General features: G+C 54.5%; 5 protein-coding genes and 1 non-coding gene across 6 annotated transcripts; 4 read left to right on the top strand and 2 right to left on the bottom strand.

Annotated features, from left to right (window-relative positions):
- Positions 1 to 1,078: 1,078 nt before the first annotated feature.
- On the top strand, positions 1,079 to 2,005 carry J4E84_007651 (uncharacterized protein; the record flags this gene model as incomplete). The annotated part of the gene is made up of 2 exons (XM_049390233.1): positions 1,079 to 1,293; positions 1,351 to 2,005. 2 exons carry the CDS (start codon positions 1,079 to 1,081, stop codon positions 2,003 to 2,005), a joined length of 870 nt encoding a protein of 289 aa, XP_049242086.1.
- A 3,231-nt stretch (positions 2,006 to 5,236) lies between these two features.
- On the top strand, positions 5,237 to 5,323 carry J4E84_007650. Its single transcript has one exon. It is a non-coding gene; the product is annotated as a tRNA-Gly (tRNA).
- Positions 5,324 to 5,650: 327 nt separating this feature from the next.
- J4E84_007649 (uncharacterized protein) lies at positions 5,651 to 6,744 on the top strand (the record flags this gene model as incomplete). The annotated part of the gene is made up of 3 exons (XM_049390232.1): positions 5,651 to 5,694; positions 5,746 to 6,116; positions 6,185 to 6,744. 3 exons carry the CDS (start codon positions 5,651 to 5,653, stop codon positions 6,742 to 6,744), a joined length of 975 nt encoding a protein of 324 aa, XP_049242085.1.
- Positions 6,745 to 6,970: 226 nt separating this feature from the next.
- LYS3 (Saccharopine dehydrogenase [NADP(+), L-glutamate-forming]) lies at positions 6,971 to 8,589 on the bottom strand (the record flags this gene model as incomplete). The annotated part of the gene is made up of 5 exons (XM_049390231.1): positions 6,971 to 8,164; positions 8,215 to 8,332; positions 8,382 to 8,411; positions 8,463 to 8,523; positions 8,574 to 8,589. 5 exons carry the CDS (start codon positions 8,587 to 8,589, stop codon positions 6,971 to 6,973), a joined length of 1,419 nt encoding a protein of 472 aa, XP_049242084.1.
- A 726-nt stretch (positions 8,590 to 9,315) lies between these two features.
- Positions 9,316 to 11,781, top strand: J4E84_007647 (uncharacterized protein; the record flags this gene model as incomplete). Its single annotated transcript, XM_049390230.1, has 4 exons — positions 9,316 to 9,366; positions 9,419 to 10,408; positions 10,458 to 10,589; positions 10,639 to 11,781. The coding sequence occupies 4 exons, from the start codon at positions 9,316 to 9,318 to the stop codon at positions 11,779 to 11,781; spliced, it is 2,316 nt and encodes a 771-aa protein (XP_049242083.1).
- A 9,658-nt stretch (positions 11,782 to 21,439) lies between these two features.
- J4E84_007646 (uncharacterized protein) lies at positions 21,440 to 23,412 on the bottom strand (the record flags this gene model as incomplete). Its single annotated transcript, XM_049390229.1, has 4 exons — positions 21,440 to 22,270; positions 22,323 to 22,550; positions 22,599 to 23,054; positions 23,104 to 23,412. 4 exons carry the CDS (start codon positions 23,410 to 23,412, stop codon positions 21,440 to 21,442), a joined length of 1,824 nt encoding a protein of 607 aa, XP_049242082.1.
- Positions 23,413 to 25,853: the final 2,441 nt, after the last annotated feature.

The following is a 25,853-nucleotide window of genomic DNA, read 5'->3' as shown; positions in this document are numbered from 1 at the left end:
CGATCAGTTGCTAGGATTTCAAATGCCCGTTCGGTAAGAGTTCGCCAACCTGCGTTGTTTGAAACATAGCACGGCATTGTCTCAAACAACCAGACGTTTTCGTCGCAGGAGTGAACCAAAATTGCTGCATGCGCCGGTGATATGTTGGGAAGCGATGGGTCTTGTCGATAGGCTGTTTATCGATAGCCCTCTGGCGGCTGAAACAGCGGCGTCGTGCGGCAGCGGAAGCCCCGTATTCACCCCTGCTGCCACGACACGCAGCCGAGGGGCGATCCGACCACCAGAAAAACAGCCCCAAGTCATTACAAACGAAAACCAACATGACATCACGCCTCTTGATTCGTTCTTTTGCGTGATGAGGTTGATCTCGGTGTTTTCCGAGATCCACCCAAAATCTTGAGACTTCGATGTCTGGGCTTCGAGAATACGAAATGTACGTATGCAAACTCCACATGAGGTTGAGAATGGCACAGCAGGCTGAGACACCGACAGCTGCGTGACAGAATTAGTACTATGCAATAAGAAGGGGCACAGTTCGTCATCTCTACGCCGTACGTAGGCGCGCAGATGACTACCAATGATAGTGGGTGTGTTCCTCTACACGCCGGGCGAACCCAGTTCGTGACTAAGAAACTAGGTCTTTCGTACCTACATTAGCGTCAGGCACACACTCCACCAGCTGAGCGCCGGCGCACCTCTTTGGTCGGCAGGCCGCCTGTCAGAGACAGCAGAAGCCACCGTGCAAACCCCTCACGGGCGTCGGGAAATGCGGGGCGAAAAGTAAGCGCCTCCGAAATGATGGCCTGGACATTCCGGGCCACCTTGGCTGCTTCTGGAATGCTGGGTGGTGAGCATTCTTAAGGGCTGCTGCTCGCCCTTGCAGAGGGTTATCCTTCACGCTCACAGCAAGCAAGTCACTCTCTCTTCAGTCATTCATTGACCAGTCATTCATTCTATAGCCCGGTGCTATCAACGAAACACTCATTCTTTGTCACATTCTTTATCACATTCTTTACATATACCCACCAACACATATACCTACAGAACCGTTATCCCTACGCCCAAGATCAACTCAACCATGTCTATGTCCAAGATCTTCCAGACTGGCGCTCTTGTAGCTGCCCTCATCGCTACCGTGGCCGGCCACACCTCTGTCGAGCAGTTCGAGGCTGGAGGCAAGACCTACCCCGGTTTCCGTCAGGCTTCCAAGCAGGATCCTGGTAACAAGTCGCCTGCTTGGTGGACCAACCAGGGCTGGGGATACCAGCCCATCTACGGTGACAAGCTGAGCCAGTACGTTCATACCGATCCTAGCTCTACCCTTTCGTACATGTACTGACCAAACTCCAGCCCCGACATCATTGCCCACAAGGATGCCTCCCCCTCCCCATACACCGTCGAAGCCCCCGCCGGCCAAGACGTAACCTTCCACTGGCACCACGAGGGCAGCTGCGGCTCCGGAGAAGAGGGCTGGGACTGCTCTCACCACGGCTGGACAGCCACCTACATGGCATCCTGCAACGGCGACTGCAAGAACGTCGACAAGACGAAGCTCGAGTTCTTCAAGATCCACCAAAGCGCCCTCCTCGACTACCGCAAGGGCCGCTACTCCTCCGGCCAAGCCCAAGGCCAGACCGGCTACTGGGGCACCGACGCCATCTTCTACGACAACGGAAACACCCAGAAGGTCACCATCCCTTCTGAGATCCCCAGCGGAAACTACGTCCTCAGGACTGAGGTTGTGTCTATCCACAACAACGGCGATGTTAGCCAGCGCCAGTTCTGGCCTCAGGCTTTCAACATCAAGGTCACTGGCGGTGATGACAGCAAGCAGGTCCCTGCTGGAAAGAAGGGTACTGAGCTGTACAAGGCTAGCGATGAGCTTCTCCAGTGGGACCTTTACTGGCACCAGGCTGGTGAGACCATCGAGGATGCGCCTGGTCCTAAGCTCGCTGCTGTCGCTTCCGTTCAGAAGCGTGCTCACGCTCGTGACTTCTCGGCTTAGGCAACCCTTTTTACACTTTCAACTTCCTCTTCTTCTTTCTCCGTCTGCTTAGGGATGGCTGGTCGCATGCTATACGGGTTAGCTGCGCGGATTACAAAATGGTGTATACGGGCATGACTTCGGGGTTAGGCTTTCACGGACTGGGACTGGGATTCTTCTTCTTCTTGGGCATCACTTTCGGTTGGACTGGGTCTTTCGACGAGGATGATGCTGCGACGACCTTTTTATGATTCACTTCTTAGATACACTTAGGCATTGCTGCAATGCAATTTTCGAGCACTGCGCTCAACCACACAATGATTCTGGTCTTCTTGACTCCATGACTCTTCCTCGCGTGATTCGTAGCTTGTGGCGGTCAGGTACTTATTGTGCATTTAACTCGTGACCAATCTCATGAGCCTTCGCAGGTGGAAACTGGCTTTGCTTGTCGACCAGCATCTTTCCATCCCTAGTCTTACAAGATATACACCCTCGCTGGGTTGTAGTAGTGCTCGCTTGGTATCTTCACGCCCTCACGGTCCACCCATTCCACACTCATAGTCCATGCATGAAGACGCATCATCATCATCCACCAGACATCCTCGTATGAGACTCTTCCGTCGGTGGGGTTACGCCGTTCCATCTCCTCGGCAAATTTTGGTACATTTTCAGCGTAAATGTACGCACGCTCCAGGAAAATTGGATCCCATCCTTTGGGAAGCGGGTCAAAGTCTCGTGTTTTGCCGCGTCCGTTCTTGATGTTTTCCTCCGCTCTCTGAAGGCTAGAAGCATTGAAATCGATGTGACAAGCTATGTAAGAAATGTACATATTTACCAAACTCACGCCGTCGGTACCATCTAGATATCGTGTTGTGGCGTTGAACGCGTTACGGAAGTGAGCACTCCACGATGGGCCCGTCATGAATTTCCGGGAGACTGTCATGAAGTTTTGAGTGCTCATCTCTTCCCAAGTGTTGAAGAAACTCAATACTTGCTTACATGGCTCTGAGAGCGATGTCTTATGACTGTCGAGCTCCAATCTCCAGACGTTACGTGACTCCGGTCTTTCGCCCATCGTGTTTAGCGGGAACGGGAACGGGTTATCGATCACGTTTCGTGTAATGCCTTCGATTGGGAGCCATTTGCACCACAGCCCAAGGATGTCGGTGAAAGCGGGAAGTCTATGAGCAGGATCATGATGTGACAAGCTTGCTTCCAACACTTTTGCTCCCTCAGAACTTATGTGCAGTATGTTTAACAAACGATCTAGATTCACCTCTTCAGGGGCGCGCTTCTTCCTCACATGTAGTTCGGGGTATGGCGGACGGTAGTTGGAAGAGTAAAATGTTCCATAGTTGGAAATAATCCCATAGGACAACTGAAGTCGTTAGCTAAGACGAGGCATGTATGGATAGAACGTTACAAAACACTGGCAGCTGCGCCTTGTCACAGACCATGTATTTTAACATAAATTTGGAGCGATATCTTGCACTTGGCAAAGCCACAGAAGAGATCTTTAAAACAAGTAGTGATGGAACTAGTACACGATACGTACCTGGTCTACTACCTCGATAGGTATACGACTTTCGTGGGTTTCACTGGGTGCACCTGCGTTGTACTCCACTACGAGTCCCATACCACGCACAATAGACGTGGAAAGGCTTCGATCACCGCCAACTGCACGCATGATGCCTTCGTCCAATCGAAAATCCGTCCAATGCATACCTAAACGGTAAGCCATAGTGATCAAACAACCGATCGTTGTACTAGCGACTGGTCGCACAATGTCTGGCGGCATGAAATCCCAAGAACGGGTTTTTCCTGTTTTAACGGAAACATTAGATTGTTTTTACGTGTTATTATCCCTTTTGTTCAAAACTTACTTGAGATACAGATCGGTGCCAGATCTGCTAAATGAGGAGATGTTGGTCCGACTGTGGCCGTTGGGAACCAATCTTGATCTTCATGAACATCATCTAGTAGATTGATCCAAGTGGGTAAATCTTCACCTATGCCTACGCATGTCAAACTCTGTTCCAGCGTCTGCGTCTATGAGGTTGCATTGACTGGATTTTGGATCTTACCGTCACCTTGCCAGCGTATGACGCGACAAAAAGTACCTTCGCGCGACTTCCGGATACCCATCAGAGCGGCTGGTGCCAAGGGACTAATCAGGTATCGTGATACGCTCTGCCTCCACAGAGCGGAATATCTTGGGAGTGGCTTTTCTTCGTTTCGATAGAAAGAACTGCGATAGTCACACTTATGCATCGTCACTATTCTAAAGTGAGGCGTTGTCACTTTGACTTCGTAGCGAAACGAGCTCCTGTTCAAAGTCAGCACTTTGAGATTGAGATCCATGCACTTAACCGAACTGAACGTCTCACCATCTGAATCGCAATTCAACCAGCTTATACCAGTCACCAATGACAGAGCGCTGACATCTACGATACCCGTCTGCTGTTGAGAAGAGCTGTGCAACAAGCTGACCAGCTGCGATGACCAAAGCTGAGATTGCTATAGCCAAGGCGGCGGTCGCCACGCTGGCTTCGCTGACCATGCCGTTGTTCGGGCCACGTCGTCGATCAATAAATACTGAAAATAGTTGTTCTTATGTTCTTATGAGTCCAAGTATGTGGGAGGTCCTGATTGTGAAGAGTGGAGGCGGGCGGGGTGATCAGGCTGATTTGTTTCCAAGGTTTATAAGCTGAGGTCTCAGCTTGCTCACTCATGCAAGCCTCCGCGTAAGTATACCATCCTAGTCCTCTCAATCCAATCATTCATTCTATCGAGACAGCACATTAGGTTCTAGGCTACCGTTCGAGCTTGACGTGGCGCGATTTCGCGCCCATACTGCGTTCATATGGAGAGCAGATCGTCCGGTGGCGGAGTTGGCGACGATAATGCAATGAGCGGTAAAGTTGTCAAGTTCCTGTAGGAGGGGCTTCTGCGTCAATGGAATCTGCCAATCGAGCCGAGAGAATGTCGTAAGTGTGCAGATGATGTCCTCGGTCGATGCTACGTGATGCATCGTATGAGCAACGCTCGCAGGCTGCCTAGGTAAGCGCCAGCACCCCGCTCTTGCCATCATTCCTCTCAGCCCCGCCACCTGCATTCGCCGGCTAAACAGACACACGAAAGTGATTAGCTACTTGGAGCTCGTACTCGTCTGGATTCATGATCAGATCTTCGTCTCTGAAAAGTCTTATAAGTATATAAATGAACAGTCTCAACTTTTAGCTAATCTTCACCGCGGCAATGGTTTAAGGGTAAAATCCAAGCTTCCCACGCTTCATACGTAGCCTGCTTGGGCTCCGAGTTCGAGTCTCGGTTGCCGCAAACCTCATTGTTTTTGCTTCTGTTGTGCACATGAAGTTTGCCGTTCTTCCAAACCGTGGACGTTGCACTAGGGTGGCTTCTCTTTTTGCGCGGCGTCCTAACATGACATTGGCGCGGCGCGTCGAAATAGGAAGAACAGAGGGGATTGGGAAGTTGACTTGAGAAATGAGTATGGCAAACAATAATATGCGACAGAAGTTGAAGTCGTGTGAGGCTAATGTGGGGTTCAGCAGCCGCCCGTAGCGCTGCGTCATCGCTCCCAAACACGATCCAGAAGCTCTCCAGCAACACCAAGGCACCACCCCACCGACCCCTCAACCACCCGATATGGCTTCCAAGATCGAAAAGACGCTTGCGCGACAACGCGAAAAGTAAGTCTAGGTCTCATCATCGCGCAAAACGCAATGGCTAACCCCGCCCAGGATCGCAGAAGGCCAATTCTACGAAGCCCACCAACAACTCCGCGTAATCGCATCCCGCTACACCAAAGCCTCCGATTGGGCATCCGCAACCTCCATCCTACACTCTGGCGCGCTGTCTCTCCTCCAAGCAGGCCAAGGCGGTTCAGGCGGCGACCTATGCATATTCCTCCTGGACGTATACAACAAGGGGGAGGTGAAGGTAGACGCAGAGAGCAAAGGACGACTACTAGGCCTTCTACGCGCCTTCCCCAAGGATGAGCCTACAAAGAAGAAGTTCGTGGGCGAGATGGTAGCATGGAGTAGTCGGTTCGGCGACTATCCTGCCGGTGACCCAGAGATACACCATGTCGCGGGAGGACTATACGCTGAAGGTACGCCCACTCCTCCTCCAACCCTCCAACCCCCAAAACAAGCCATACTAACTCAACCCTCCCCACAGACCTCGAACCCTACGAAGCAGAACGCCACCTCCTCCTCGGCACCCAAGACTCCGCCTCAACCCTCTCCTCCCTCCACTACTCCTGGTACACCTCCGACGCCCCGCACACCGCCCCCCTCTACCTCGCCCGCGGCACCCTCCCCTACCTGCTCACAGGAAACCTGCGCGCCGCAAACAAACACTACCTCCTCTTCACCTCGTCCCTGCAACGCGCGCCGAACCCGCCCACGCAGCCCGTTTCTACAAAAGCCTCGGATTTCACCGTATACCCCTCGTTACCTCTGTTGAACTTTCTGGGGCTGTTGTTGCTGAGTGTGGAGCGCGGGGATCCGAGTCTGTGGAGGCAGCTGAAGAGCCATTATGCGGGGGATCTGAAGGATGTGAATTGGGGGGAGGCGCTGGATCAGGTGGGCGAGATGTATTTTGGGATCAAGATTCCGAGGCAGGGGAACCCGATGTTTGATATGCTTGGGAGTATGTTTGGGGGTGGGATGGGCGGTGGTGGTGCGCCGGCGAAGAAGGCTGTTGGTGGGAGGCCGCCGGCTGCTGGGCTGGATTGAGTGGGTTGTATAGATACGGGGTACTAGAAGGGATGTGTTGCAGAGGCGGAGGGAAAGCTTTCTAGAGTTAGGCACGAGATAAAGCAGAAGAGATACCATTTCACCAAAGAAGGTCAGAATCTGGAAGCGATTGATGTGTTCATTCAGTCATCTCAAAGCTTATAAGCTTTTGTCTATACCTACCATGTCCATCAAATACCTTCTTCCTTGCATTCAGACAACCACCTTACATAGGCACAGTCTTCTCCTTGAACACAACGCCATACTGGTCCTCAAGCGTCTTCATCAACGGGCGGCAGATCTCCGGGCTCATAGGGGCAAGGATACCCTTCTCGCTCAGGGTACCATCAAGCACCTGCTGTACAGCGACCGCGCAAGGAACACCAACAAGCTTAGCCATGGCAGAGTAACCCTTAGGGTCACCGTAGTCAGCCAATGTGCAAGTACGAACAGCCTTGCTGCCGTCCTTGTTCTCAATCTCGAACCTGTGCTGCAGCATCACCATATCGCGCTCGTCGTTCTCGTACTGCATCTTCTTTTCGAGGGTAGCGCAGAGGGTGTCAAGCGGGTTACCGCGAGCCTCGATCTGCTCATCGGAGATGAGACCGATCCAGCGGAGACCAGTGATGATGCGGTCCTTCTCTTCTGTGCTGGCGAACTTTGTCCGCGAGGAAATGGCCCAGATGAGGTCCTCGTCCTTGTCGCTGCTGGCGCCAATGATCTTGGCGGTTGCGTCGCGCCAGGTGCGCTTCTCGCCTTCCTTGAGGAAGTCCTTGGGGTCTTCGGAGAGGAAACCAATGTCGACCAGGCACTTGATGTATTCTGGGAAACCTTGGTAGCGCAGGGTACCGCGGATGATGGTCTGGCACTCGGGGATGTTGTAGCGCTCCTTGTAGGGTGTGGAGTCGCGGTTGGGGTATGCGACGAAGGCGTAGCCGGGGTAGATGAAGTAGGGCTTTGCTTCGGCCATGAGCTCGGGGCCCTCGACCGACTTGACCTTGCCGTCTTGGTAGAACGCAGCCTGGTTCCTGAGCGCGAGGAGTACACCGCGGGACGACCAGGAGAACTTGTAGCCGAGCGGGTTGTCTGAGCACTCTGGTGCGGGGAGACCGCCGCAGTATGACTTGAAGGATAGGATCTTGCCACCGGCCTTGTGGACCTCGTCGATGGTGAGGACGGCGGAGAGATGGTCGACACCGGGGTCGACACCGATCTCGTTCATGACGGTGATGCCGGCCTCCTTGGCTTGGGCGTCGAGCTCCATCATCGCGGGCGAGACGTATGAGGTTGTGACGACGTTCTTCTTCTTGCGGATCGCCGACTTGATGACCGTCGCGTGGTATGTGTAGGGGATGAGGGAGATGACGACGTCGACCTTGGCGACTTCGGCATCGAGGGCGTCTGCATCGTTGACATCGAGCTGGGGGTTGTTAGCAGGGAGCTATGTATGTGTGGAGTATGTGCTCGTACGCTGATGGCGTTGATGTTGGGGATGCCCTTGGCCAGGTCTTGAGCCTTCTGGAGGGTACGGCAAGCTACTGTGACCTTGACGCCGGACTTCGCGAGCACGTCAACAGTTGGGCGTGTACTGTGATTGTCAGTTTGTTGTAGATTGAGAGGGTTGATAGATGACTTACACAAAACCAGCACCGAGCAGAAGAGCGGTCCTATCACCAATTAGCCAAATCCCACCACAACAATCCCAAATGAGCACCTACTTTCCGCTGTATGCTCCAGCAGCCGCCCCGCTGACGTTGCCCATAAGGTTCTGTACTTTGTCTGCATCATCAATTAGACAAGGTTCCCTTTCATTCGCAATCTCGACTTACTGGTGATGGCCTCCATAATGCGTGATTTGAATGTGATTGCCAAGATGTGAAAAAGTTTGGGGCGAGATTATATCTTTGGCGTTGACTCCGGATCGGAATAGAGAGAAATCGGCGGGGTTACTCCGTCATCGCTCCTGAAAGTGGGGCATGCGCGGCGCGTCACGCTGGGGATCTTGGGCTTTGGCAGACCGATGGATGTTCCGAACTCAACCACATCTTGGGGGTTCATCTGGTAATACGCGTGCAAGATTGTGTATAGCCTCCTGGCATTATCGTGGGTCAATTTCAGTGTTGCCTGGACGCGTTCTCCAGGAGTGTTTCGCGATGTACAGCGCGACAATGATCGACACGGTCAATTGCAAATTTTATCTTGCTAAGCAGCGTCCGGAATCTATATGAGCATCAGGCACGATTGTCGCAGTGCATATATCCTCACGAGCTAGTTCTCCATCTAAATCTGACTTGCTGAAGATGGGATTGGACTGCAGAACATCTGGTCTGGGGCATCTCGAAAAGGGAAGTGGGTCAGCGAGCCGCGCCAAGTCAGCTAGGTCGTATTCCCACTAGCACGGTTTCCGCGGACTTGCCAGGTACGCGTTTCATATGCGACGACGACGGGCACCACCATCCACAACTTTGAACCAGAACTGAACATACCAACTTCCACTGTGACCTACTACTCCGCTTATAACAGACGTGTTTTGCAGCCACACACGACAATCAGAACCAGGCAACCGCCATCATGCCTTCAGCCGTGGACCCTGATGATGACCTATGGGTGGCCATCAAACAAGTAGACAAACCCATATGAGTGTGCGCGTATTAATTTGTACTGACAGAAACAGATATCCCAGTCATCCGTGGGCTCAGACTACATCGACCAGCTGATCCCCATCATGAAAGACGCACGCTACTCAAATCAACTGCAAATCACATTCGATCGCTATGCCAACGATCGCGAGAGTGAGATTGAGCGCATATGCAATGCGAATCATCAAGACTTCGTCAGCTCGGTCGACTCACTACTTAGGATACGCGATCAGACCGTGCAGATGAGTGGTGAGATTCTGCAGCTCAACGAGTCGATCCAGGAAAGTATTGAGAAGCTGGCGGAGCAGAAGAAGGCGCTAGTTGATTCGCGAGGCGTGCGCCAAAATATCGATGAGGCGTCGCAAGCGCTGAACGCGTGTCTGAACGTATTGCGCATTGCCAACTCGGTCCAGGATATGCTGAGGGAAAAGAACTACTATGCGGCGTTAAGAGCTTTGGATGAGTTACAGACGATCCATTTGAAGGAAATCAATCGGTTCAAGATCGCGAATGTGATTGAGAAATCTATACCGCAAACCCAAGAGCAGATCAGAGAGGCAGTAAAGAACGACCTGAGTACGTGGCTCTATCGCATTCGCGAGTCGGCGCAATTTTTGGGCGAAGTCTCGTTTTACTACACCGACGTACGGAGAACGCGCAACCAGGAACGCGCCGAAGCCGACACACGTTTCTCTAAGTTCAAACTGAACTCAGCAATCGAACTTGTGGCCGATGAGACCGACGAGTTTGATGTGCTGAACAACGAAGAAGCTGGAAACGAGACGGACTTCTCACCCTTGTTTGAAGCTATGCACATCAACGAGACGCTCGGCAAGAGCGAGCAGTTCAGAGCAGAGTACGCATCAGATCGGCGGACGCAGAAGGATTTGATCATACCAAACAAGCTCGACCTACTGGATGAAGAATGCAGTGACTTGAGTAGCTTGCTGGAGAGCATCGCGGGTTATGCGATCATCGAGAAGGCTACCATGTCCAAGACCCTCAATCTACGCTCACAGGCTGATGTACGCAAACATCGCTCATTAGTGCAAAACACTGCTGACAAGAGTATAGGTGGACGAGCTATGGGACTCCATGTGTCAAAGCGCGATCAATCTCATCACGAGCCAACTTCATACCGTTGAGAACGACGAACTGCTCCTGAAGATCAAGGGTCGCATAGCGCTCTTCATGCTTACTATGGAGGTCCGTCACTCATTCATAACTCCGCTAGTCCCTCTACTGACTGCCATAGAAATGGGGCTACTCCGTCTCCGCAATGAACGACCTCCTCCTCACCCTCTTCTCCAAATACTCCTCTCTTCTCAAAGCCCGCTTCAGCGAAGACTTCAGCGAGATTGTGCACACAGACGACTACATGCCCATGCCCATCAACTCGAGCGAAGAGTACGACAAGGTCGTCTCGGTATCCTGGTACAATCCTCCGGCGTCCAACGAACCGCTCACCTTCCCCTGTGTATTGCCCTTCTCCCAGATGTATCCGCTATGCTGCATCGATATCCGAAATTTCCTCAACCAGATATACCTGTTCAGCGACGACTATTTCCAGAAGAGCAGTGTCATTGATGAAACGCTGAGGCAGAGTCTGGATGAGCTGCTGTGTGAGAAGGTTTGCGGGAGCTTGATCGAGAGGTTGAGTAGTCAGTATCCTGGGCAGATTGTGCAGATCTTGACGAATCTGGAACACTTCGAGAACGCCTGCGTTGAGCTGCAAGATCTCCTCTTTGAGGCGCGTTCGTCGCCCTCAGCAACAGGTCCTGTCGTCCTCGCCGCAACCGACCGTTTTGCCAAAGCCAAGAACACAGCCTCCAACCGCGTCTTCGAGCTCGTAAACAGCAAGATCGACGACTTGATCGAAACAGCAGAGTACGACTGGATGGCCACCAAGCCCGAGACCGAACCATCGACGTACATGTTAGAGCTGACTAGGTATCTCTCCAACATAATGTCCTCGGTCCTCCTCGCGCTCCCCACCGAGATCAAAGAGTTCATCTACTTCGACGCTCTATCCCACGCGTCAACCGCCATCCTCGACCTCCCTCTCGCCCAGCACATCAAGCGCATTTCCCCCGCCGCCGTCGCGACTCTCGCCAACGACACCGCCTTCCTCAGCCAATTCGTCAGCTCGCTCAACAATCCTATCTTGATGGAAAACCTGGACGAGTTGACGCAAACGGTCGCGCTGATGGGCACAGACGACTCCCTGGAGTTCTTCGACATCGCGCAGCGGAACAAGAAGTACAGCAAGGTAGACCAGATGAAGGGCGCTATCTTATTGGAGAAGGTACAAGAAGGAGCGCAAGTCGCAGCGCAGAGCCCAACTGTAGGCGGCAAGGAGCGGTTCGGTACGCTGGGGTCGAGATTTGGTATTAGATAGAGCAGAGCCTGTCAATCTTCACGCACATTTTACATGACAAGAGTACCGCAACATGTGAGCCAGGAGGCATTCAATACGTTCTATCCCTTCATTCCAACACGCCAGAACGCCGTGAAGATAGCCACGCCGGGCTATCTGGTATCATCCAATAGACTAATATACATACGTATTCAGCAAACCAACCCACACACCCGACACACACCTCTATCTACTCGTCATCCTCCTCCTCATCCCGAGCGACAACAACCCCCTCATCCCACTCCTCCCCCTCATCCAACACCATACTAAACTCCCCCGCCAAAGCCAATTCATCGCTGGCGCTCAAAACGCCTTGGACATCGCCCGAAGCGATCTCTTCATACACGGCCGTAATGCCGGTAATCCGGCACACGCGCGCAACACTCGCCATCATGACCAGACCCAGCATGGCGAAAGGGCCGACAGCAACAAGTTGGCTAAACGTGCTTGAAGGTAATCAGTAAAGAGTATTCCAAGCCAATTCGGGCAATGCCATCAAAAACTTACTAATACCAGCCATGCACAACTCCCTTATCCCAAAACCTCAACCTGGCTTCCACCTTTCCCTCCCGCTCCTTGACCGGCCCCTTCTCCAGCTCCTGCAGCAGAAGCCCAATCTGCCGCCGGAAGCCGTGCAGGGATTTCCACCACGTGCAGCGCTGGTGCTGGTTTCGGTTTCGCGTGAAGATCTTGTTGAGGAGGGTTTGGATGTCGTGCAGCATTGCCATGTCGTGCGAGGATGCGTTCAGAAGCGCTGTGGCTGTGATGGTGGGTGGGGGTGAGGGGGTTGTGGGGAGGGTTGGGTGGTGTGGGAGGGTGAATGTTGAGGTTGCCATTTTGGTGGTGGAGTTGGTAGATGGGTGGCTTGAGGTAGGGGAGATGGAGACGTGTTGATGGCTTTGTAGGCGTGTTGTGTGGGGTTTTGAGTCGCGTTGGCTGGATGTAGGTGCCCGGGTTATGTGGAAAGCCGCGGATATGGGGGTATGTGCGTGCGCGAGACTGGGTATTGTATGCGCGGGGGGATGATGGCTTTAATTCTCGAAGGCAAGTAGCAGAGCGCAGAAATCTTGAGTCGCGGGTTGCGATGTGATCTGGCGGTACTACGGTGGTGCTGGGAGTAATCGCGAAGGCAATGCGAGTACTGTCGTTGGAGAGGAAAATTTTTGCGCGCCGACTTTTGAGAAAACTAGCTACTCTACGAGCATGAGACTGAAAACAAAAAGTGACGGTGAAAATGAATAGCGGTGACGCGGGTTTGCACACGAGATACTGTTAGGGGTCCACGCTGAAGGTCATTTGGTGGTGGCCTTGGGTGATTCGGCGCGATGTTCCTGACTGACCGCGGTGTCAAATGACAAACGGCAAACGAGACAAGGCCTAGCTTAATCTAGGTAACGCACACGTGCGCTGTTGTAGATGAAGCCGCAAAGAGTGCGGATGTGAAGTAGACGAACTTCATCTCAAGAAGTACAAATGATCTTGACAGGCTTATAGCTTTCGTCAACGAGGGGGTCAGGGATGTGGTGTGGTGCGAAAGTTCTAACCACCAGGGACAATAGTTCTGTCAACCTTTGATCATGAATTTCGCGATGTTCACGCTGGTCGGCTCCTGAAGCTATCCGAGGTACTCCTAAGATGCAGGCCTAAAACGTGTCTTGTGCAACGCGGTCGGAAGCAGCAAGCCTACGGGAGCGCAGAGTCTATGGATGCAGCGAGGCGGAGGATGGGCGGGTGATGCGTTCTAGAGTCGTACGGCTTTTCAGCCAGATATCTCAAGATAGGAGAAGCTGAGAATGAGATGCGTGGTTTTCCGTGTTGTTTCCAGGTATGACCTGTCGCGTGCCGTGGATTTGGCGGGGAGTCTTTGATCGTGTGGTCGAGGTAGGCGGAGATGGCGAGAGCCATTCGAGGGGCTCGCCGAGTCCTACGAGATCCAGATCGTCCTTGAAGACCTCAGCAGTTGTAATATGCTCAGAACTCGAGTATCGAAGGAGTGCAGTGTCGTTGCAGTCTCTGCTGCCATGCTAAGCCTGCTGCATGTGGCTGCAAGCGTGCTTCGGGGATGCTGGTAGCCGTGCGGACCCCCTGGCTTGGTACGATATTGAGATTCTTTGTGGGGTAAGCTTCCAGCCTCCCTCCACGACGCTGCCTCACCACACCACCACCACGATGATCCCCAACACCAAGCTACCCTCGCTCAAAACTTCAGAGCTGGCAGAGGGAGCTCACATGACCAAGACAATGGGTCGATGAAGCTTCGCCGGCCGCGGTGGTGATCGGGGTGAGCTCCTGCGACTCAATTCTCACCAGCAGCCACCCGCGCCGCCTCCCACCACCCCACTCGGGCCATGACAAAGGTAGTAACATGACGAGTATACTCCTGACGACCTCCGTGAGAGCTTCATGCCCCGTGCAGGTCTCTGTCGTGGGTGTTCTCACCGACAGCTTCGCTGGCGATTCGAGGCGGACTCCCGACTCAGCCTCTGACTCTGCTAACAAGCCACCACCACGGTGGGGGCGGCAGCAAGGTCTCTAGCAAGCCTTGCAGCTTCTTCAGACGCTTGTACATAGTACAGTGGCTCCTGTCGTTGACTCGGTCCGCTGCAGGTTCGCCAGCGCATTGACGCTGACACCCAAGGCAAACTCAACCCACAGCCCCTCTGACCACCGTCGACCGCAACGGAGACGACGAAGAGCATTGCCCCGTCAGCTAGGCTGGCTTCGGCGAGCCGCATGCTCTCCATCAATACCATGCCAGGCCTGGCCGCGGCGGCGCTGCTGGCGCATCGAAGCGGACCCCCGAAGCAATCACATCTAGCCCCTCAACACCAACGACGAGACATTCGAACAAAGCAATACCCACACACAAGGATACTTTGGCGGAAGGCTGTATACATGAGGCTGCATTGCATCGCATGCGGCCCAGGCTGCTCCACTGGCTACGAGGGGGCTTCTCGAAGGCAATCGCAACTCTGTCCTATTGTAGGTCGGCGACCACAATCGATGCGAGCCTCCTCACTGCAGTGCGCCGCCGATCACACTCAAGGGAAGTTTCCTTCGGGCCGCTGCTCATATCAAAGTTCGCTCTTGGAGTCGACAGCTTCGTCGATCTTCTGAACCACACCTGCCCTTGAGCCAAGCACAACAACAGCGACACCAACGGTAAGCAGCACGACATTGCTCGCTCTGTAGTGATTCATGCTTGCAGATCACAGCGCCTCGTCGTCTCGTCGCCTTGACTCATGCAGGAAGCCTCTTCGTCGCTGGTCCCACAACCCAAGGCGGGGCTGGCAAGAATCCGAAAGCGAAGCAAACGCCCCTTGTTGCACACGATGCCTCGACGCGACGAACGAATCGAAGACTCCGATCTACACACGGCGCGCATGCCAGGCCCATGAGCGCATCATCCCGTCATTCAACATCGCGAAGCGGTCGAAGTTTGGCGGGGGCGGAAACACCCATGTGCGACCAGACGGCCCGTCTGCGGCATCCACACGCATGAACTGTACATTGGCAGGTCGGCCCGTCTGCAGATTGACACCCCGACCCACTTGATACGATATACGAGAAGAGGCAAGAAGACAATCTTTGCAACGCTGCATGCGAATGCGAAAGCGTGGCATATCTTGCAAGAGGGCACACCAGCAAGCCAGCGCGCATCGGACCGCGGAATACCACCGACAGTGGAGACAAGCTACCAGTGATGTGTATGCAAGACTTGACAAGCTTTGGAGTGCCTCGCTCTCGCTTTGGATTGAAGAGTCCTCATCTCCACAACGGCATCATACGCTGCGGCACATACGGGACCGGCTCAGGTCTGACCTGGCTTTGGTAATTTTGTCGCGCTGCAACAAGGACCACACAAACATTTGTAGGTTACTCTTGGCATCCTGCGCGACGACGATGATGGGGCTGTTCATTTGCAGCGTTGGCGCGCGACGCACGACCATTCGCGTGTAGGCCTGTAGCTGGAGTCGAGATCCACAAAGAAGTCTCCCTGGGATGGTCTTACCGTTGTGCATCAGCAATCGAAGCATGATGGCAGGCCTTACGACAGCAAGAAAACGAAGGCGACCAGAAAGAGCAAGGAGTTGGGGTGGTCGCCATTCGTATTCTGACTGTGTTGAACTGCACTTGTCAACGTAGGCCTCGTCGACGTCGCTGCGAAAGAAACTGAGTTCCAGGAAAGCTGTGGGTGATCTGCTTTGGTTCAGAGTGGCTACGGTGATATCCGGCCATTCGAACAGCAGCGTTCCCAGCTTCAGCGTCGGGTTCAACGCGTGATATGCTCGCTGTCGTTTTGGTGTTGCACAATTTTTCGATGACGATGAAAGGTATGTTTGATGAGTCCTTGGAGCTCCAAGGTCGGCAAACATCGTCAGCGATACATCCACCACAGGTATGGACTCCAGAACCAATGCACATGCTGGCATAGACATGCTCAGGGCATGCTGCTCACCGACAGTCTCTTGCGATGTCATCAAACTCAGTTTGGCATACTCAAGCCTCCAAGCTGTCAGCACGTCGTCGGACGACGGCCAGACCCCGTCTCATACAGCACAGGGTCATCAGTCGGCGCCTCATTCAGCACCAAAGGGATCGACGCACTCCTTGTCGAAAGTAGTCGACTAGCAAGCTGGTCAAGGATGAAGACCAATATCCTAAGCTTCCTAACTACATTGTCTCGGCCGATAGTGACCGCGTTCTGCCTTTGCGTATTTCGAGCGAGGCGAAGATGCAGGCACACTAGCCATCGTCATTGGGTTCGACCAGCCGGCATTGTTCGGACCCTAGAGGCGTTGGTGCTGGTGCTGGCGCAGATGCAAGCCATGTCTCGTCTTTGGCCTCGTCCACGGCTAAGGCATCCGAGCTAGGCTGGGGTTTCAAGCTGCCGCGACCTCAAAGCTGTTGAGCAGACGAATGCGGATTTGTGCGCAGTCCCCTGACCCTGTCGACGCCACGCCTGCAGTCCATTATAGCTTCAAGTCTACTCGACCCTGGAGCCGACGCCTTCCGGCTAGGAGATGTCTCCGAAGAAGAAGGGTCAAGACGTCCGCCACACACTCGCTACCATGCGCGACATACGCCATTCCATTGTTTCGGTCCAGAGGCGTCTGCAGCTAAGATGGCGCTCGGTAGTGTACCTGTCTTGACTCAGGGGCTCGCTCGGTACGAACTAGTCTGCGCCGTCTTCGTCAGCCTGAACTTCAGACGACGCTGTCGAAGGGTCAGGATGTATCCCTTGCTGTACTCGTCGCGACCGACCTCCCGCGCGTTTCCGGATTGTCGCTCAAGTCTTATCGCAATACGGTTGCCTCGTACGACTGGCCTTGGCCGTGGATGAAGTCGTGTCCGTCCTGGGAGATGTCGCCGCGGAGGCCTTCGCGCTCGTCGCCACGGTCAACGGAGAAGCTGAGCCGGCCAACTCCATGATGCCCTGCGCAGTTGTACCGTCGTCGTCCGGCTTGCCCTATCTTGCTGACTGCGAGAGGGGGTTGGGGTCCGAATAGCTTGCGTCGTCTTCGGTCGCGCTCTGCTGGTAGAAGAATCGGTCGTACTGCCTGCGTACACGATTGCTCGCTATGTCAGTGTGGCCAGCACGTCAAAGGAGAAGGTGCTGTACCTGTTCATGTATGCATCTCTCGCGCTGCCCACTCCGCCGCCGCCTGGTCGTGTCGCCGCGTCAAAGAGGTCCAGGAAAGCAAGCTGCCCCGCCCGTGCCGCCGGGCTTCGTCCAGATTGTGCCGCGGGGGTCATCGCACGCGCATGAGCCAAAGAGAAGAATCTCGTTGCTTCTTGCCCGCCGTATAGTGTCCTTGGTCGTGGCGGTGGTTCGGCGTGGTGGGTCAGTCGGTATGGCTCCAAAGAGGGCAGCAAGCAAGCCCTTCGTGCGGAGCAAACGTATTTCGCCGCCACCACCGATAGTTTACCGAGAGTGTCTTCGTAGTACTGTCGGCCGTCAAGCGGTTAGCCACGAAAGACACGTAGGCGGTAAAGAGCGGTATGAAATGTGTCGTCGTCGCCGCTGGTGAGGCTGTGGGGGCCAGCTGCTACACCACCAACGGGCTTCATGATAGACTGATGTGGCCCGTGCACCCCGCCATTGAGATTCTGCGTCCTCGCGGCAGACGGCGACAAGGGGCTCAGGAGTGCTGCACGCAGTGGAGATAGCATGCCCGGAAGGTACACAGTCAGCTCTGACAAGCTCGAGACATTCCCGACATGTTGAGGCACAGCATACGACTGCAAACCTTTGGGTGATGAGCGAGCTTCACGGTGCACCAAGACACCTACGAATACGACAGCGAGATCATGGAATTTGTGAAACTATAGGCAGGCAGATGCCGCAAGGCTTGAGATGTGATATCGTAGACTTTGATAGGGGACGTAGTATCAAAGTTGAAGATGTTCATTCCATGTCTATACTGTAGGCATGCTGTGAGGCCGACTGCCCCCTGAGCCACCCACCCTCGTGAGGGTCAGGAGACCCAGATGCTCTTTCCCCGCCAGCGTGCACCGTAGTGTCACGAATTACGTGTCATGAGAGAGAAGAGGGGCAGAGTCTCGCGTCGCCTCTTCTTCCCTCTTCATCTCATTCTACTTCACTCTGAACTTTCGCTGTGGACAGCATTCGCCATGCCCCCTTCAGTATCGCTGGCGATGCATCAGGATCATTGTCTTTGCTGGTATTGATACGCCCAATGCCGCAGTACGCGAGGGGAGTCAGTTGGCAACTGCCCATTCGATGGCACCAACCCCAGGATGAGCACAACCGTGTCCGCCGTGAGCACAAGCCTCGTCACAGTCGACAAGTCGGTCATTCCACAACAGAACGCCAGGGACAAGACTCCTGAGCTACTAGGAGCTGTCTTCTGTCATCCCTTGTACTCCGTGAGCGGAATCTGGGTGCGTTTGGATCCCTCATTGCTACTTTCCGTCGCAACTTCCAGATGAGGCATCTCCGTCCCACCTCGAGCTTCATCACCATCGTACATACGTGCATACCCACCACCGTTACCCCGAAACTATGTTCATACGCCTGGACTATGTTCTCGACGAAGTCTTTACTTCGCCCCTAGGGTCGAACGCAAGTCACATCACTGTCTCTACGTCGAGGGCGGTCAAGATGCTGAGCACCTCAAGTTCCTGGTCCAGAACCAGATGAAGCGTTACTGCCATCACATCGGCAAGCAGGTGTCCTAGACCTCCCTCCCAGAGCCGCCTGCCCATATTGTGGGCTACGACTTGATACTCACACCCCTCTCTTGATCATAAGATGCCCATCACGTAATACGTTCGTCGCTGCCGACGTCGGATACGCCTTCATCAACTTCACGGACGTCGGCGGCATGCTGACTGAGCACTTCCTGGTCACACACGTCACAGCGCACAAAGACAATGGCAGATTCTTGAGCATCGGTGTTGGTGGCACGAACTTAAGAGTTGGCTTTGTTGAGCTAATCGGAGAGCCAGATGGCGGCGGCGTCGTCAAGTCAAGTCACCGCCATCCTCATCGGCAAGCAGGCGTACAAGACCTCCCTCCCAGAGCCTCTGGCCTATTTGTGGGCTGGAACCTATACTCACGACCTTCTCTTGATCATAAGATGCCCAAATCTTCGTTGGTGGCACGAATCTAAGAGTCGGCTTTGTTGAGCTAATCGGAGAGCCAGACGGCGGCATCACCGTCGTCAACTCACTGCTATCCCAATTGGCAAACAGGCCGCGAAGAAGTTTCTTCCAGAGGCCCCGGCCTCAACCGTGTCCGCCGTGAGCGTATCCTCGACGGCAGCGATGTTCGAACCACCGACATGCTACGTTGTGGGCTACAACTTATACTCACACCCTTTTCTTGATCATCATCTGTCCATCTCTTCGTTGGTAATCCCACCGCGCCACAGCAGGCAGGAGGGCAAGATTGGCAGAGCCAGTTCCCACCTCATCCCCCTTCGATGGCACCAACCCAACCGTATACTCCCCGGACAACGAGCGCTAGCCCCACCACCATGTCTCAAGGAGGCCAAGGATGGAGGTATCGTTGGCGCCGGTGTACTTGCAGGTATGACAGACGAGATAGTGTAAGAGTGAATGGGTCATCTCTTGCCTTCATTACATCCACCTCTTGTACAACACCAAGACCCTTCTTCGACATCATGTCGCACCCTTCACCCAACTCATCCTCGGCCAACGGCCCTCCAGAATGTGGAAGCCGCAGTCTACATGCCGCCTGCCTAATCAGCCCGGTATATCTGCATCACGCCTGCAGTACACACTGTCAGAACGTGGGAAGCTTGCCCCTCGGGCACAGAAATCGCAGGGTCGATCCCGATGACGCATATCCAACTCTACTTCGAGGAGCACCCCCATCTTGCGCCAGTCACGCCCCACCCCCTGTAAACATCGCAGTGCAAACGCGTCTTCGGTGATGCAGGAGACTCCTCGTCGTTCGGCACGTGGTTCTGATAGCGACAACTGGCGCGGAGGTTCCTCTGTCCCCAGCAGCACGAAGCCTTCAAGAACATCCTTGACCAGATCTGCTTCGGAACTTACGACTTCCTCTATCTGCGCATCGATTTCATTTCTCTGTCGGGCATTACAATTTCCATGATGGCGAGCTCACTCACAACACTCTTTGCCGTGTCAAAGAGACCACAACTGCCTGAAATGAGTACTCAAGACAGTGAGTACCGCCATCATTTCAGCACGTTCGACTGCGGTAGCAGCCGCCGAGACAATCTTCAAACCGCTATGCACCATGCTCACCAGCATGCTGCCCCTCTCCAGTTCGGCGGCGGCGGCCACCGCGGCCCCATCCCCTTCGACTCCATCCCGATGACGCATATCCAACTCTACTACGGCTAGGGGTGCCACTACATGCACGAACGGCCTCTTCTTCGTCCGGACAACATCTCGAAGTTGCAGCGCTCCATGGAAAGTGTTCCAGCCACGACGATGCAGAGGACGCCGTACTGTCGCCCCCATCTCTCGGTCACCCGTGATGAGACCGAGTTGATGTCAATGGGATCATCTCGGCTTCGTCCTGGGTTACCAAGAGATGAGGTCGGCAGTAGGGGGTCTCTTGCATCGACGTGGCTGGAGCATTAACTATGGAAAGGCTATACTTCATCTTCCGGTCATTGCGTACGGCAACAAGACCCATCTTCAGTCGGCATCACGCACGGCAATGTCAATGACTTCACCGTTACATCCAATAATCTCGTCACGTCAAAGTCACCAGCGACCTGCGAAGACAAACTAGCAAGTCAATGATCAAGCTATCACCACATCAAGTCACGAAGCAAGAGAAGGAACCAGTTTGGTGAGCAAAGCTCATGAAGGTTTGATTGGAAAAGCAAGTATTAGGTACATTCAGGTTCATCAGTGGCATCCATCATCAGGTCAGATCATCTCTCAATCGACCAACCATCCACGCCATGAACAAAATCGCATCGAATCCGACCCAGAAGACATACACCCGATACAGTGTGTCAATAGCCATACCGAACAAATCGTAAAGAGAAATCCTGGTCTGGCAAACATCTGGGAACAGATCGAAAACAAAGAAAGAAGCCGTGTACTCGTTGCGCAAGGTCTAGCCGGAAGAGACGTTGCGACCGTGTATGCGTCGGTGGGTAAACGGTGTTTACATGAAGCGCTTGCGGTTGCCCTGGGAGGGACCAGAGGAGCCTCCACGCCAGTTGTCGCTATCAGAACCGCGTCCCGAACGACGAGGAGTTCCATTGCCGCTGCCGGAAGAACGAGCCATGGTCAGACGAACTGGCGCAAGATGGGGGTGCTCCTCGAAGTAAAGTTGGATATGGGTCATCGGGATGGAGTCGAAGGGGATAGCGCCGCGGTGGCCGCCGCCGAAGACGTGCAGGTACCAGGCCTCGATCTTCTGCTTCTGAGCCTCAGTTATACCGCCGTACACGAGGGGAGCGGCGTGCTGATGAGCGTGGTGCATCGCGGTCTGAAGGTTGTCTCGGGGGCTACCGCGGTCGAACGTGCTGAAGTGGTGGCGGTACTCCATGCCGGCAGAGTATCCTCGAGGAGCGAACAGACCAGTGCTACGAGCACTATCGATGGAGCGCTGCAACTTCGAGATGTTGTCGGGGCGGGGGAGAGGCAGCTCGGTACCGGCGTGGCGAATGGAGTTCATCATCTCAGCCTCATCTTGAGTGATGAAGAGGCGTGGGCGGCAGTACGGTGTCTCCTGCATGACAGAAGAGTTGCGAAACTTCTGAACAAGCGCCTCGCGTCCCTGGATTGTCGCATACGAGATGCCGAATTTCTTGTCGGAGATGAAACCAGGCCATGAGCGGAACTCCATCTCGAGGAGCATCAGCATGCCGCTGACATCCGTGAAGTTGATAAAAGCATAGCCGACGTTGGCACACTTCTTGAAATCGATGCGCAGATAGAGGAAGTCGTAAGTGCCGAAGCAGATCTGGTCCAGGATGTACTTGAGTGTCATCTATCAAAAGAGTTAGCAAGGCTTCGGGACAGACGTGGAAGGAAAGACTTACCCAGTCGCATGAAGCCGGAATGTTGCGGAGCATGACAGTGGTGCGAACATCGCTACCGTCGATGATGCGCTCACGGCGGACGCGGTTGTGCTCGTCCTGGGGATCTTCGTTGCGGAATGGACGGGGGTAGGGGCGACGAGTATCGCCGCGATGTTGGAAGCGGTGAGGGCCCAGCGGACGCTCGTCGACCCAGTCACCGACGTTGATGGTGGACCAGAAGTACGATCTCTGTGAGAAGGTTAGCAAGAACAGAAGAGTTGGAGGTGAGGTGCTTACATCGGCACCGAAGCCATAGACTGGAGTGCGGTGAAGCGACTGGATCGCGCGCTGGGCGGCGTCGATGGAATCGAACTCAATCCGGAAGATCAGGCGCATTGCATCATGGACAGTGTCGACGTGGACGACGTTGCGAACATTGCCGAACTCCCTCGCGATGAGGTCGACTTGGTTCTTGATGTCCTCGTAATCGTCGTTGGTGAACTCCCACACGGCGTGCTCGGGATTGGCGTCGATGAACATTGACAAGAACATCTGGCCTTCGTACGGTTGGATATCGCGGATGTCCTTGGCCATGGACCGGGCGAGGTCGTCCATGGTCGCGTAGTGGGTTGAGAAGCCGGCCTGAATGAGGAGATCCCGAGCTTCGATAGCGTCGGAAAGGCTATCGAATCGCATGAAGATAGCGGCGTGAGGGTCTTGAAGGAAGATAGCCGAGTGCTTGAAGCAGTCGTACTACAAGAGGTTAGTGTGAAGCATGGTGGAGGAAGGAGACGACACTTACGCGCTTCATCTGGTTCTGGACCAGGAACTTCAAGTGCTCAGCATCTTGACCGCCTTCGACGTACAGGTAGCGAGAGACGAAGGTGTTGTTGAACTCATCGAGTTCATCGACGAAGGCACCCTCGACATACGCCGGCGGCTCCGGAAGAAATTTCTTGGCGGCCTGCTTCCCAATGGGGATAGCAGTAAGTTGACGACGGTGGTTGGGCTTGCGCTCGACATCGGGGGAGTACACGGTTGGGTTGGTACCGTCAAAGGGGGATGAAGGAGGACCGTTGGCCGACGAGGAGTTGGGTGAAGGGTGAGACATCTTTGGATGTTGAGGAAGGGTCTTGATGTTGTACAAGAGGTGGATGTAAAGAAGGCAAGAGATGGATGATTGGCAAAGCTCAAGCAAGGAGTCTGTCAATATCAGGTGGGGATGGGGATGTGGGTGGGTGTGAGTGGGCAAGAGGTGGAAGGCGCGGGGGAAGGGCTGTTTATATACTGGCGCCAGCGCCGAAGCTCCGGAGGTCAGGTGACGGCAGTATCTGAGGCCAGAGAACTCACCGTTCGGATTGGGAGCAAAAGAGTCAGAGAGAAGGTCGTGGTGAGGAAGTCGCGGCGAGGCCTGGCGGAGGAACTGGAAGGAAGCGATTCGGATATCCCACAACTCCAGAAGAACCATCAACCGGACGGGGCCAGACGAGCACGAGGAGATAGCGCTCGGCGAGCTCTACAACTTCTGTTTTTCAGGTATACGAGGCATCAATGGAGTTGGTGATGCATCGCAGCTGCAAGACGAAGCCTGAGGTTGAAGTTCCATCCCTCAACCGCCTTTGCACGATATCCCGAGGACCCACTCACCGGTTCTAGCGTCGTCCAGGCCGTCTGACCGCCTACTAGCGGGCACCGGAGGGGCAGGATGACGGGAGGGGCAGGAGCGTGAAGAAGCGCCGGAGATGTGAAAGTGCGTGAGAATGGTGTCAGAAGAAGTCTGCAGCGAGTTGGAAGATATAGGGGAGTGCTATGAGCTGTCTCGAAGCCTACGTGGCATTGCTAAATCTCCCTCTCAACCACGTGGAGGTGAGAGAAATTGCAAGATTTCATTGACCGAAAGCTGGAGAAACCACTGGGACACGCGTTGAAAGCATGTTGGTGGATCTCACGATGTCCGCGGGGAGCTCATGAGGCCGGCACATGCACATCGTCAGCTGGAAGCGTGTGCAACGAGCGGGGGGCGATCAAGAGCATGATTCCCAGCCGCGTAAGCTTCTCCGCGTCATTTTGTTTGTTGAGGCAGCAGTGGCTGCTTGTGGCAGGCATGGAACAAACACGGTCATTCTAGGAAGGCACGTTGAAGCGGGGCGGAGAGCAACTCCAAAGCTGAACATCGTGGAGACGGTGAGACTCTAGAAAGCGTGGCATCGGGAACCAGCTTCTTGAGAAACACAACCTCACCCCTGAGATTCTGCAGCTTCTTGTGAATCCAGAGGCCACGGGGATGTGCTGAGCCGGCTGGGCGGGCAAGAGCGACTCCAAGCATGCGGACCGCTTCACAGGGGCGCGGGCATGACTAATTGCATGATTGGGATTGGGATTGAAGACCGCCACGAGAAGGACGAGAAGATCATCAGTAGAAACTCAGCATTCTGTGGTGCCCGCTGCTCTTGAGCGCGCTTCGTGGCTGCCAAAACGGCAGGAGCTACCATTCGCGACTCCAGGCGTGCAGACTGCTTCGCGGGGGCGCCGACGGGATCACTGGCATCTCCGAGACTGACGGCGACGTTGAACCCGAGGAGAGGCTCATCAAGAGGCACTCCGCATTCCGTAGTGACCTGTCCTCTCGAGCGCGCTTCGTGACGGCTAAAGGGGTGGAGCCTGCCGATTCGCGACTCCAGGATTGCGGCCAGCTTCAAAGGGGCGCAGACATCGTCACTTGCATTTGTAGGAACGAAGACTGTCTCCAAGCCGACCTCGACTCGTCAGCAGGAACCCAGCACTACATGTGGGCTCTGCTGTAGAAAGCGGTCCGCGACTGCCTCAAGGGCGGGGCTACAAGTTCGCGACTCACGGCAGGAGCGACGACAGCAAGAGGCAGATTGGCCTTCTGGCACGTAGACTGAACGGTAAAATTTACTGGACATTCACGGGAAAACCGCTGCTCGAATGGCGAATCTCGACATCCTCCGTGAAAAGGAGACCTGAAGACCCTCGCGACCCCCGCGACAACGACTTGAGCGACCGGGGAGGGTATAAACAGCTTCAGACTCTACTTTGGCATCACAAGAAGCATTCAGTCACTCAGGAACATCGCATGACGGACGTGGACCGCTCATCGCGAGGCTGCGCGAATGGCCCCTTCAAGGCTCAGGGTCTGGCGGCCTGGCAGAGCGCGCGACGAGAACATCACGACCTTTGCGGCAGGCAGGCACGAGCGACTTCAAGAAGCAGATCGGGAGCGCCTACTGCTCCTGATTTATGTCTACTGCATTGCTCCTTTCCCTCAGACCAATTCCGTCATGTTGGCTGTCCGTGGCCAAAGGCTCAACTCCACAAGACAGGTCAGGGAGACCGCACGACGAGACCATCACCACCCTCATCAGGAGACTATGCGACTCGGGAAGCCAGCAAGTACGCGGAGATCATGAATTGGCCCTGGTCTGTAGCTACTGGACTGCCCCTTTCCTGGTAAAATCTTATCTACCGTGTGCGTTGTCCGTTGCCCGTCAACCATCTCCGCCTCCCCTCAACTCCAGCATCAGTCCAACT

Source organism: Alternaria hordeiaustralica (genome assembly GCF_023758085.1).
Source record: "Alternaria hordeiaustralica strain BMP 2776 chromosome Unknown scaffold_17, whole genome shotgun sequence".
NCBI lineage: Eukaryota > Fungi > Ascomycota > Dothideomycetes > Pleosporales > Pleosporaceae > Alternaria > Alternaria hordeiaustralica.
This window is presented reverse-complemented; position numbering and strand designations above follow the sequence as displayed.